At 51.5% G+C, this 13710-nt stretch overlaps 1 protein-coding gene and 1 pseudogene across 1 annotated transcript; one reads left to right on the forward strand and one right to left on the reverse strand.

Moving 5' to 3' along the window:
* Positions 1-237: 237 nt before the first annotated feature.
* On the reverse strand, positions 238-10430 carry DDRGK1 (DDRGK domain containing 1). The gene is made up of 9 exons (XM_016212086.2): positions 10304-10430; positions 8959-9165; positions 7673-7785; positions 7326-7427; positions 4796-4918; positions 4403-4441; positions 1600-1656; positions 909-957; positions 238-538 (listed from the first exon to the last, which is right to left on the reverse strand). The coding sequence occupies exons 1-9, from the start codon at positions 10392-10394 to the stop codon at positions 372-374; spliced, it is 948 nt and encodes a 315-aa protein (XP_016067572.1). The 5' UTR covers positions 10395-10430; the 3' UTR covers positions 238-371.
* LOC148092710 (small ribosomal subunit protein eS8 pseudogene) lies at positions 10393-11793 on the forward strand (annotated as a pseudogene).
* Positions 11794-13710: the final 1917 nt, after the last annotated feature.

Here is a 13710-nt window from a genome sequence, read left to right on the forward strand (position 1 = left end):
GGAAGAACAGAAAGACTTCCTCCAGGCCTTGAGAGCTTGGCTTGCAGGGTACGAGGAACACAGTAAATGCTATTATTTTTTTTTTTTTGAATGAATAAATGCTTGATAAGACGGGAACTTCCATCTGCTTCTGCAGGACACTTCCCCTTCCTGCCCCCAACCTCCCTGAGGCTTAGATTTCACCTGCTCATCTGGGATCCCAGGCCAGGTCTTCTGCCACACCAAGCCACACCAAGCTCAGCAGTGCTCACAGGCCTTTAATCTAGAACTGCCTGGCCACACTCCATCACTGCCCCAGGATGGTGGAGAGGGATAAAGATGTATGGTCAAGTAGGCTGTGCCAACTCTGAGTCCAAGAGGAAAGGCCTAGGTCAGGCTGGGGCCTGGGCAGGGGCCTCCTGGCCCCAGGCGATGAGGGAGTTGCTGGCCTGGGCAAGCTCGGTGATGGACACCCGGCCCCGCTGTCGGATGAAGTTAGCCACAGCAGCCAGTTCCTCCGGGGTTATGTAGATGAACTTGCCCCGGTCGTCAATCACACCTGTGGGGACACACAGGTTGTGGTGCTGAGCCTTCTGGGCCCTCCTCATCTGGCTTGAGAATGCCCTCCCACCCTTTCACAACTGGCTCCGAGCTCTCCAGGCCTGCCTGGCTGCCTGGCCCTTCCTGGCTGCATTCAATCCTGGCTAGGTGTCAAATCAAGCTTTCTTGCCTGTCCTGGTCACTCTGAGCCATCCCCAGGCCTTGGCACATCCTCCTTGTAACTGTGTCCCCTGCTCAGTGTCCCTCATTGCACAACGTTCCCCCCACCCTTGGTTATTATCCTGCCTCTGCAAAAAGTCCCTGGAGCTCCCTGTGGTTAGACACTCCCCAAGGCCAAGGCCTATAGTGACTGATCCTCATCATCTCACCTGTCAGAGTCCCCTCCGCCAGCAGGTCCTGAATGCGGTTTATGGTGTCCTGTGAGAACAATTCCCGGAGCAGAGATGGGTGCTGCAGTCCCCAGAAAAGGCACCTCCAACCTCCCTGTAACCACAGCCAAATCTCCTCCCCACACTCATGGCTGCTCCCCCACCCAACGTGACTCTGTTTCTCCTCTGGAGGGGATCAGGGGAAAGGGGGCCCTGGTCCTGGGGCCCTGCAACACCCCAAGAGAAGAGTTTTTTCCAACCAGGAAAGGAGCAGTAGTGACATCTGGCCATGAAGGCTGGTACAGCCTATTTACAAGAGTTGTCAAGGTAACTGGATTTGGGCTGCTTCAGTTGCAGGGGCTGCTGGAGGGACAGGACTTTATTCTTTTCTTCCCTGCCTGCTCTTCCATTTAGTAGAAAGGCAAGATTCTATCTTGGAAAAATGCCTCTTGGATTTTTAAACAGAATATGACTCTTCATTCATAAAATAAAAACATATATGAAAACTAAAAATCCCCCAAAATAACCCCACAGGATTCTTGGTGTGCCAAGAGTCTTACTCTCCTCCCTCCTGGTTGGAGGCAGGGTAGGGGGGACATCAAGATTCCTCATCTTTAGGGCAGGCCCCCTCTGACAGCCACATGGATCCCATGGCCACACTCTACACAGCAGGTCACCTTCCAGGGCTTACCTGAGTCCGCAGGCCCACCTGGGAAGCCAGGTCTTCCAAGAGCACAACCTTGGACTGCTACAAAGAGAGGGAGAAAAGGGAGGGAGGCTGAGTGGGCAAGTCCTTCTCAGCACAAACTGAGGTTTGCATTCTGGTCTGATCTGCTTTGGGTGGCTGTGTAACACAGTATAGATTCCTGTGGGAGAGCCTTGATCACCTCACACACTCACCCAACCACCCATATTCAGAGACATACACTCATAAGTTCTCTCCTGGGGAGGTATCTGCCTAAAACCACCACTTGGCCCACAGGCCCCATCCTGGACTAGGGACCATAATGAGGGACACACATGTGGAGAGCCAAGCACAGCTGCCACCTTCTCTTTACTCAGTTGTATCTTTTTAAAATCAAGGGCACGTTGGAAGGGGAAGCACCATAATATGGAGTGACAGTCACCAAAACCTATTTTTTAAAAACTGTCACCAGGCCCTGGCTGGTGTGGCTCAGTTGGCTGGGCGTTGTTCCGTGCACCAAGAGGTTGCTGATTTGGTTCCTGGTCAGACGGCGTGCCCAGGTTGCAGGCTTGATCCCCTGTAGGGGGTGCAGGAGGCAGCCAATCGATGTATCATTGTTACATTGATGTTTTCCTCTTTTTCTTTCCTCTCTCTAAAAATCAATAAACACTTTTTTTAAAAACAAAAAAACAAACAAACTGTCACCAGGACTTGTATTTGCTGAGGACCTGCCAGGACAACATACTGAGGTGTGGAGGACATAATGGTGACCAAAACTTAGCTCCTGCCCTTGAGCTCACAGCCAGGCATGGGAGACAGGCAAGAATGTGGACAAGGCGAGGGCAGATAAAAGGGCCCAACACACAGGGGCCTTGGCAGAGGCATTATGGCACACTCCCACCTTGCCTGTGCTTACCGTCCCAGGCCCGGAGATGCCCACACTTATTTTCATCATCCCCTTCACACCATCTGAGGCACTGGGCCCACCCTTAAAATAACTGTTGCTAATTCTCTCAGTGCTTTCCACGCACAGCCATGTTCAACATGCTTCCCTCAAACTTTAGTTTGGGGTGTGTGTGTGTGTGTGTGTGTGTGTGCAGCTGTGTGTGTGTGTGTGTGTGTGTGTGCAGCTGACGGCCCACTGCTGGGCCCTACACATGCATCTGCCCCTGCTTTCCCCACAAACAGCATATGACTCGAGAGAAGGCAGTCTTGTATGTTTCCATGATTTTTTCATAGCAAATGAGCTGAGGGAGGAGTGATGTGGTGACACCTCCTGGGCTGAGATGGCATGTGACTGTTCTAAATGCCAAACTGAATGTGCAGGCAGGGAAGCACGTGAACGGCAGTTGGACAGGGAACGGGCAAGCACAAGGTGACCTGGCCAGCTGGCCTCTACCTACAAAGGAAGGGGTGGGTGCTGGGTTCTCAGATTCAGCTCAGAGTGGGAACATGAAGTTACCCCCGGTGGTTCCTGGGGTGCAGTGAGAGTGGACCAACAAGAACAAGCCAGAACTACCCCTCACATAAACTACGCTGGGCACAGAAATGTACCACCAGTTCTGAAACCCTAAGATAAAAGGCTCACTCTCTTGGAGCCAAGAGGGTGGGCTGGATTTTGAAAGTCCTCCTTTTCCCTGCAGATAGAAGCTCTGGGAAAATCAGACAGCACAGGCGGGAAAGACCTCTAAGGTCCAGAAGAGTTTGGAGAATCACCAGAAAATAGCTCCTCCAGAGCCACTGTAAAGCGAGGGCTGGAACTGCCCTGGGGGCCTCTTCTTGGGTCTCTGCAGAGAATAGGGGCAGCTAAAGCTGATGGAGAAGGGCTTCCTGGAGGAAAGACACAGTACCATGGTGCTGCCCACTGGGTAGATGGGGACAGAAAGTTCCAAACAGCAGCAGGGAAGGGTACGACATGCTTGCCCAGGCTGCAGCCCTCACTCACATGTGCCAGGGTGGAGAATGCGCTCCACTGGAGGAGAATGGACACAGCCTGAGGGAGATTTCCTCCTCTTGGGAAACTCCAGCCTCCAGGTTGAGCCCAACTCTTTGAAGCTGGGAAGCACCTAAACCCTGCTCTCTTTCAGGAGGTGGGGGGAGGATTATGCAAGCCCTGGCTCCTTGGCACCCCCTAGTACCACCCCCACCCCCGCTCCCTCTGCGCTCCTTCCCTCAGCCGCCTCTGCTCCTCTGAGCTTCTCTTGAAAACCTTCGCATCCTTCACACCCTTCGTGGGAGAGAAGTTGCTTAGCAGCACAGCAGAGCAGGACAGTGCTTATGTAAATGCAGCAGCACCTGGGCGGTCTGCAGACAGAAAAGGACATACCTGCCGCCTTGCCCTAGCTTCCAAAGGAAACAGCATCATTGTCCTCCCACCCTCAAGACCCAAGTTCCAAATGAGGAACATGACAGGGATGCTTGTTTCAAGTCCGTGGAACCTCAGAGTGACAGAACTGACAGAAAACACAAGTGAAGAAACTTGAAAACACTATGACTCACTGAGTGCAGGGTCTAAAGAGCAGGGAAACTGTAAAACCCTGAGTGTAAGGAAGCAATAGAAGGCTCACGCCTCCCACACAGACGCAGGTCCTTCTCCACCTTCAGGGTCAAAGGAGAAGAGACACTCCTGGCCAGGACTCCCGCAGCTCACCCTCTCTCGGTCCTGCTGCCCACTCCTGCATGACCTTGAGTGAAACTCCTACAACCCCCACTCAGGCCTGCTCCCTCTAGGCCCTAGGAGAACACACATCTCTCACACACACACATACACACGAGGCAGGAAGCTGATATCTGCTCTTTGGCTTCTTACCTTAATGTAGTTGATGAACTCTGTCAGGAAGCTGTGGGACTAGAGGAGCAGAGAAACCAGAGTGAGTATCACCCTTGCAGAGACAGCAGGGGTCTCTGCCTACCCACCTGAGTGCCACCTGCCTGTGTGCCTGCCCAACCACCTGCATGTGCCACCTGCCTTCGCAAGCAGCACAGCCTCCCACGGTGAGGGTTTTGGAGGCACCACCTCTCTTGAGGACAAGGCCTCTCACTGCTAGAGCCCGCTGGTCATCATGCCCAACCATTTCTCACTGCCTAGCTGGGGAGGCAGGCAAGGAGCAGCAGGGCATCTGGGATGCGATGGCTAGCCTTGAGTCTGCCACAGGCCCGCCTTGGTGGGTGCAGGGAGGTTTCACAGGCGTTGCAGGCCCACCTGTTCCTCAGTCATGTTCTCGCCCACGCCCTCCTCCTCCACCACGAAGGCCTCCTTCAGTTTCAGGTATTCCTCATGCTCCCGCTGGGCCTGCTCCTCCCGGGCTTTCCTCTCCTCCTCCTCCTGTGGACACAGACGGGGCAAGAGTCAGGCATTTGGACACAGGTGCCCACCCCATCCCTATCCTGGTCCTTGCTGCCCCCGCAGGGCACCAGGTCATATAGCTCAGCGCTTTGTCAGGGACAGAGCTCCTTCAAGACCCCAATCTCTCTGGCTTCCATCCTGAACAGAAGGCAGAGGCCCCTCTCTTTATCAGTTCCGTCAACCCCCAGACAAATGCTGCTCAGCCCCCCTCTCCTTGAAGCCCTGCTGTGATCCCACACACAACATCCTCCAGTCACCCCACCCCTCTCTCCTGCCATGTTCAAACAAACACCCAGGCTCCATTTCCTCACCATCCATTCACCCCGCCAGCCCACTCTAATCTGGCTTCTACATATCCAGTTCCTCTGAAACAGCTCCTGCTACAGTCTCATGCATGCCCTTAATCCCACCAAATCAAGCCTCACATTCCTGTCCTCTCAGTGGCAATGGGCAGAGTTGACCACTCCCTCTTCCCTCCCTTGGCTTCCAGACCCCACCCTCTCCTGAACTTCCTCCTGTTCCTTGGGCTATTCTTCCTGCCTCTTCCATCACTCAGCACTGTCCCTTCTCCCTCGTCCATGTTCTCTCCATGCCCACGGCATCAACAGCCATTTCCTTGCCAGGGACTGCCACAGTTGTATCCCTGCTGAAATCTCTACTCCCAAACACATGACTGCCCATGGTACACAGGCCGTCACACAGGCACCTCAAATTGAATTATGTTCCAGAAAGACCCTGTAATCTACTCCCCACGTGTCTGGTCCTCCTCCCGAGTCCCTGGCTCAGTAAGTGACACAGCCATTTGACCAGCTGCCTCAGTCAAAAGTGAGGTCCCATCTACCACTTCTTTCTTTAACTTCCAGAAAGCTTCTCAGTCCATCCATGTCACTCCATCACCACCACCATCTAGTACTACAACCTCCCCTCAACGTAAGCCATTTCCTAGAACTCTCAGAAAGATCTTTTCAAAACCCAAAGCTCGTGCTGGGTCAGGGAATATACAGCATGTGGGTAAAAATAAACAGCTGAGTATATAAATAGAAAAGATAAATCTCCCATAAAAAGAATCCCAAATACTTTTTGATGCTCTCCTCTCAAGAAGGCTAAGTATAAATCCCCACCGCTTAACTGTAGCCTGTGCAGAGTGACTTGTTTCCGGAGAAGTATGGGAAGGGAGGAGTAACATCATGGTGGAGAAACTTGACAAATACCCTAGCCAGGTGATCTCAGTTAACATCACTAGTAACATCACCAGTCAAGTTGATAACATGTACCACTGATATGTTGTGTTGAAGATGGCATTTTGTGGTCTTCCTCCCAGCAAGCCATAACTCCAGTCTAACCATGAGAACAACGTCAGCCAAACACAAACTGAGGAACACTCTACAAAATACTTTCCCAGTACTCCTCAAAACAATCAGGATCATCAAAAGCAAGGAAAGTCTGAGAACCTGTCACAACCCAGAGGAGCCTAAGAAGACATGACAACTAAGTGTAACGTGGTATCCTGGATGGGATCCTGGAAACGGAAAAGGATATTGGGAAAAAACTAATGAAATCTTGAATAATGTGTGGGGTTTAGTTAATAATAATGCATCCATATTAGTTGTGAGAAATATGCCACAATAGGTAAGATGTGAACAGGGGAAACTGAGTGAGGGGAAGAAGGGCCCCAGGATACTGAAGGTGCATTAGGCAGAGTGAGTATTTACAAGGGTGAAAAACCCCCTCTGCTAATGTTCTGGCCCATTCACTACAGCACCCACAGCCAGGCTTTTTGCCATCCAGCGCCCCTGGACAATGAGGCCAGTCAGAGCCCGAAGACGTAAAGCTATGGGGTCTTCCCAGCCGGGGCAGCCCTGGCTCTCGCTCTGTATCACAACACATCTGTGGCATATTCCCTTTCTTGGGCACCTGGTTCTCAGAAGGAAGAAACACCTGGCAAACAAATGCTTATTAACCACCTTTATTGCTGTGGCCGCATCCCTGAGCATCTCCTCTGTGCAAGGCCCTAAACAGGACCTGGCTCAGGCAGGTCCACTATCTCTCACAGTGACCTGTAACAGCCTCAAGGCCCTCAGGATCCAGACATCCCTCCCTTACCTCTTTGACCCCACTCCTTGTTCACCCCCTCGCCACTCTCACTATCTCAATATTCTTTAAGTACTCCAGGTATGATTGATATAACACAGGCATAAAAATTCCCATCTCAGGGTTTGCTTTTCAGCAGCAGCTTTACACAGATTGCACCTAGAGCCCAGGGACCAAGTAAACCAGGGCCTGCCCCTGGTCTATGGCCCATCTTCTGGGTTGGAGGAATCAGGGAGCTGCATAGGAAACAAGGCTGCAGGGGGTGTCAGAAGTCAGGATCTGAAGTCTGCCTCACCTTCTGCTTCTCCTCTAACCGAAGCCGCTCCTCCTCCTTCTTCCACTCTGCCTCACGCTGGGACTCAAGGCGTTTCCGCTCCTCACGTTCAGCCTCCTCTGCCTGGAGAAAGGTCTTCATAGGGACACATCCCCACCCCTAAATGGAGCTTGCCCACCTCCCAAACAGTCCAGGGCAGGCAATGCCTGGGCCAGGCCACAGACCAAGGCTGCAGGAGACAAAGCCAGGCAAGTAGCAAACAATAGCCCAGCATGCAAAGATCCTCAAGGGGAGGGTTTGCCATAGGGAACAGGGAAGGCAAGGCCCTTTCCCACTTCCCAGAGCTGCACCCCACCCCTTCTGCTTGCCTCGCGCTGGGCTTTTCGTGCTTGTTTCTCTTCCAATTTCCGTAGTTTCTTGGCTCCAATTTTCCCTGACGGGTGAGCTTCCACTGGCTTCTCACTGTCTTCTTCCTCGTGGGCTAAGTGTGGTTAGGGAAAGACACTTCAGGTCCTAGCTAGAGAGGACTGATGATGATGAGTCCACCCCACCCCTTATCCCTGTCCTCATGGGTGGTTCCCCTTCCACCCACCTGCCCAGCTCTGCCCTCCAGAAGCATCTGCCATGAGTGCAGAAATTTAAACTCTGGCTGTGCCGGTGTTAGGGGTGGTGGGAGGGTGAGGGGGCCATGGGTCAAAGGAAGAGAGAACTTTAGATGCTGCATAGCCATAGAGGGAAGCAGCAGGTTACAGTATCTGAATGTGTGCCAATCACAGGCGGGGCTGTCTGGGGTTGCGGAGTGCCCTCCTTTGTCTCTGAGCCAAAGCTCCAGGGAAGGATAGCCCCAGGAGAAATTTACCCTCCTTCCTCTCCTCTCCACCTCAAATCTCAAGTCATTCTCACTGTGGTCAGGAAGTGCTGAGGGTTCTGGGCTTAGCCCCTGCCAGGGTTATCCCTTTGACCCACCAGACCCAAGGCAAAAAGATAGCCCAAACCCCAGGATTACCCCAGGGCCAAAGACCCTGAAAATTAAAGACCCACTGATTCCTGAGCAGCAAGGATGTTTGACTCCAAGTCTGAGACAGGAGAGATGGTGCAACACAGGGCCTCTTTTTTGAGCCAAAGGGCCTAATTTCCAAAGGTACAAGGGCAAAAACCCTAAATGCCCCCTCCTCAGGCTCAAGCCAGCAATAGAGCACTGGAGAGGAAATATTCTTTCCCATAATCCTAAGGGCTCTGTTGGTCTCCCAGCGCAAGGGATATAGAGGCCCCTGTCAAAATAATATCTCTGTCCTTAAATTCTTCTCAGGTTATGGGCGACTCCACTTCAGGAAATGCAGAAACTCTGGTCCTGAGGTGAGGCCCTCAGGGACTGAGTGTGCCCACACCAGGAAGAATGCTGGGATATAAGGAATGGACTGAGGAACTCTTGTGGTCAATCTAAAAACCCTGCCCTCCTGCTTGGAAACATGGGTCGGGATCCAGAACTGCTGGTCCCTAGGACCAAAGGCTGGGTCCCAAGTCTGGCCGCACTCCTGTGGCTCCCAGACATCCCTCCCACACTGGCTTCACGCCGTATTCTTCCACCCAGCTTCTGGAGTCCTCTCACCCCCTAAATCAGTTCCCCTCCCCTACAGGCTGTGGCCCCACTCACCTGGGACGACGGCCTCCTCCTCATTCTCATCCACCTCCAACCTGGCCACCCGCTGGGCCTGACGCTGGGCCTGTAGGCGGCTGCCCAGGTCCCTGCGGCGCCGGGGTCTACCTCCAGTCCTCTGCTCCTCATGCTCCAGGGACCGAGGCTGGGCCACTCGGCCTGCTACTACCGGTTCTTCTCCATTGTGCAGTGGCTCTTGGCTGGCTGAAGGGAGGAGAGGAACCATAATTCTGATGGCAGGGGAGCAACATTCTGAAAGTCTCATCGCCCTCCACTCAACTTGCTCCGGCTCCTGATACCCAGGGCACAAACCCCAACCTCTCAGACCACTGAGGCATTTACAACCTTGGTCCTACACAGCAAGATCATCCTTTCCCTCTTGCCTGTGTTAATACCTTTCCCCTCAAGGTCCCACCTTTCCAGCTGGCCCATCAGGAGATTACCACCCTGATGGAGCAAGACAGAGCTGAAGCTCTACCTCCTCCAGGAAGTCCACTTTGACCTCTCCAGACCTCACCCCAATGCCCACTGCAGGGCTGCATTTACTTCCTGCCTAACATCACCTGCCATGGCTTTATATGGCATCTCAACCAGAGAGCCCACCTGGGGGCTCGGTTTCCTCCCAGGAAGATCTGCTGGCTGTCTTACCTCGGCTTCTCGCCCCTGCCCTTGGCGCACGCAGGTGCTATGAAGTAGCTTTTGGGCCCAGAGAGGCGGGGAGACGTTATACACAAAGCCCTACGCTGACAAGAAAAGGGGGTGGGGTTGGGAATCACGGGTGTATCTGTTCTAGGCCCTGGCCGATGGACAACACGACCTTCCGATCAGAGTGCAGAACAGGGTGGAGGGTGCCTGGGTGTCTTTTTGAGTGGAAAAGAGCCTCAGGCAGTTCCCTAGAGCTGCCTCATGCTCTCTACAGCTCGTGGGTAGGTAGAAAACACTCAGGAGCCCACTTGTGGGCATCCACTCTGGAGCCAGCCTGGGACGGGCGGGAAACTCCCGCGGCCTCGCCAAGGGGCGCGGAGGGGTCGCCCCGGGGAGGGTGAGAGGGCAGTGTGCCGCCAGAACCTAGGCCCTCTGGTCCGCAGGTCTGGAGGGCCAGGGGCGAGAACGGGGGTGCGGCGAGGCTGTCTTCTGGGGCCAGGAGGAAGGTGCAGGGGCGCTGCCATCCAGGCCGCGGCTCCCGGCCGGTCCCGGGGCGCTGTCGTCAGCGCTCGCCCTCAGGGGCCCGATGCTACCGGGCGCGCCGGCGCATGCGCAGGAGCCGCGGCGCGAGGGCCTACCGAGGCCCGGGAGGTCAGAGAACGCGGCCCGACCGGCCTGGAGCGGCGACGTCGCCTACCTGCTGCCGCTCGGCCCCGACTGCGATGCAGGAAGAGGATTAGGCCGACAAGCAGAGCCGCCACTACCAGGTACACCACAGGGGCCACCATGCCCACAGCTTCCAGGCGGCAGCGCGCGTCCACCTGACGCCGGGTCTCCCGGGCCCCGCCCAACGCCCACGTGGCCCCGCCCACCACTCGGGGCCCCGCCCACCACTCGGGGCCCCGCCCAGGCTGCACGTTTCACCGTAAGACCTTAATTTTTTATTTTAAAGTGAATTTTGAGAGCATACCTATTCTAAAGTGAAATTAGCTTCATTAGGTTGTACAAAAATTAGTGATCCAGTTTTCCATAGTGAGCTCTTGGAAATTAAACACCCACATGGAATTTAAATTCCCTTTTCTTTTTCTTTTTTTAAAAATATATCTTTATTGATTTCAGAGAGAGGAAGAGAGATACATCAATGATGAGAAAGTTGTCATTGATCGGCTGCCTCCTGCATGCCCCCTACCTGGGATTGAGCCCACAACCTGGGCATGTGCCCTGACCAGAATCGAACTACGATCTCCTGGATCCCAGGTCCATGCTCAGCTGCTGAGCCACGCCCAGCCAGGCTCCCCTTTAATTCTTAACAATTTGTAGAGAAAACGGGACAGGTTTTTTTAAAAACTGGGGGCCCTGGCAGGGTAGGTCAGTTGGTTAGAGCATTGACCCAATACACCAAGGCTGTGGGTTCAATCCCTGGTCAGAGCACATACAAGCGTCAATTAATGAATGCATAAATAAGTGGAACAATAAATTGATGTTTCTCCCTCTCTTTAAATTATTCAATAAATGACTTCAAGAATTAAATTAAGAAAAAACAACTGGGGATAGGATCTTTCCAGCAGGTGCCAAGCCATCTCTCAGGACAGCTGGCACAAGTGCCACAAGACCGGGGGCAAGAAAAATCCCTACCACAAAAAGCGAAAATATGAGCTGGGACACCTTGTTGCCAACACTAAAATTGGCTCCTGCCGTCTACAGAGTCTGTGTGTGGGGAGGCAATAAGAAGTACCATGCCTTGAGGCTGGGTGTGGGCAACTTCTCCTGGGGCTCAGAGTGTTGTAGGCACAAAACAAGGATTATTGCTGCTGTCTACAATACACTGGTCCATACCAAGACCCTACTAAGAACTGCATCGTGCTCACTGACAGCACACCGTAGTGACAGTGGTAGAGTCCCACTATGCACTGCCCCTGGATGGCAAGAAGGGGGCCCAGCTGACTCCTGAGGAGGAAGAGATTTTAAACAAACAAAATCAAAGAAAATTCAAAAGAAATATGATGAAAGGAAAAAGAATGCCAAAATCAGCGATCTTCTAGAGAAGCAGTTCCAGCAGAGCAAGCTTCAATACCAGGCCAAAGAGGCCAAGCAGATGGTTATGTGCTAGAGGGCAAGGAGCTGGAGTTCTGTCTGAGGAAATCAAGGCCCAGAAAGGCAAATAAAACCCCCTTCCTCCTATCTTAGCTCATGTAATAAAGGTATTTATTCTAAAAACCAAGCCAAAACAAAAAACTGGGAACAGGATATAAACTCACTCAAGATTTTTAAAAAAGCAAGTAACTACTGGGAATTTGCTATTAGAGTAATATGAAGCCTTTTATGTGTGTAGTAACATAAAGATCCCAGGACCAATGGTTCTGTATGGGGGGTGGGAGTGGTGGGAGATTTGAAAAAATATGACATGTTAACATCTGTTAAGTGGAAATTATTGCAAATGGTTATGTGGCGTGACAACATTTATGTATGCTTTAAAAGCACTAAACACCACCACATTGTTACATTGGAATGATGAGATCTTGAGCATGGATTTTCTGTTCTGTACATTTGGAATATTTCATAATTTATATTTTAAAATTAAATTTTAAACATGCAAAATGGGCAGGATAGATTTAATAAAAATAGCTAATGTTGAAAATTGTTAAGTTGGGTGATAGGTATATAGGGGCTCATTACACTACTTTTTTCTCTTATTTTTTAAGTTTGACATTTTTGTGTAAGTTTGAAATTTTCCATATTAAAAGTTTTATTAAAAACTAAAATTAAGACTATACATTTTCATAATTTGCATGTGCTCAGAAGCTGCCTGGAGGGGCAAAACAACAAACTGTCAATAGCGATAACTCTTGCTTGTTGCCTCAACAGGTATCATTTTTATAGTTTTCATTTGCAGTTCTCAGGTTCTCAGAGTTCTGGACCCCAAGCATGTCCCTTAAGGTTTGTGGGCATACAGGAGGAGTGGAAAATGGCAGGGAGAGCTATCTTCCTGGTCCAGGTAAGAACAGCATTGGACTCATGACAGTAGCATTGGGGTTGTGAAAAGGAGGGGATTGATTCAAGAACTATTTCAGAGGTAGAATTGATAGGACCTGACAAGCTCCTTTGAGGGCTAGAATCGTCCTTATTTGCTTAACTGGGTTTCCCCAACTGAGAGGAGTGCAATTCTAATGAGATTTCCAGTCATATTCTTTGTTAAAGCAGGTAAAAATTCACACATAATTTTAGCATAGCCTATTTAATGAATGAATGAATGACGAATTCTCCTTCCTTTCTGTTCAGAGCAACTAAGCACTTGACTATCTCCTTATAGGTAGACTCATCAGTTAATCGAACCAATCAATACATTTCTTTTTTGTTGTTGTTAATCCTCATGGGAGGATATTTTTTTCCATTGATTAGAGAGTGGGAGAGGGAGAAGGAGGGAGAAACATTGTTACAAGAGGGACGCATCAACTAGTTACCTCCCTCACCTGCCCCAGGGGCGGGGAATCAAACCTGCAACCCAAGTAAGTGCCCTTGACCTGGAGTCAAACCCAAGACCCTTCCATCTGTGGGCCAGTGCTCTAACTACTGAGAAACTGGCCAGGGCACATTTCTTTTGTTTTGCTGCCTTAGAGGATTCTCTGACCCTTGCCACCAAGAGTCCTGACTAAAGATCACACATACACAAACTTTTGTATGCAATTTTGAGTATTCACATATCTCCTCCCTCCCCCTATGCTCTTGGGCTCCAAGGTCTTCAGATTTAGAGTGAGGTCTTGGTAAATCCTGGCACTAATGGAACTCCATTCACAATACTCCCTGCTTATTAACTCTTTGTGAGCTCCTATACTTGCTGTGACTGATCAGCCTCCCCAACCTAGGTGGTTCTTTCAGCACCCAGCACTCCCAAGGTCCTTGCACGGACCATAGCACATGGTACTTGTCTGTGGTACATCAGGTTTCTGTACCCAGTCCCTGGCAAACTCCTCCTAGCATAAGGGTGTAGCTGAAATTTTCAACAGCCAGGAGGTCAGCATTGATCATGGAAACCTCCTCTGTCACTCCACCTCCTGGGGGATTCTCTATGACTTCATGAAGAAGGAAGGCAGATGACATAGAGGG

The sequence above is a fragment of the Miniopterus natalensis genome, chromosome 7 (assembly GCF_054644295.1).
Source record: "Miniopterus natalensis isolate mMinNat1 chromosome 7, mMinNat1.hap1, whole genome shotgun sequence".
Lineage (NCBI taxonomy): Eukaryota > Metazoa > Chordata > Mammalia > Chiroptera > Miniopteridae > Miniopterus > Miniopterus natalensis.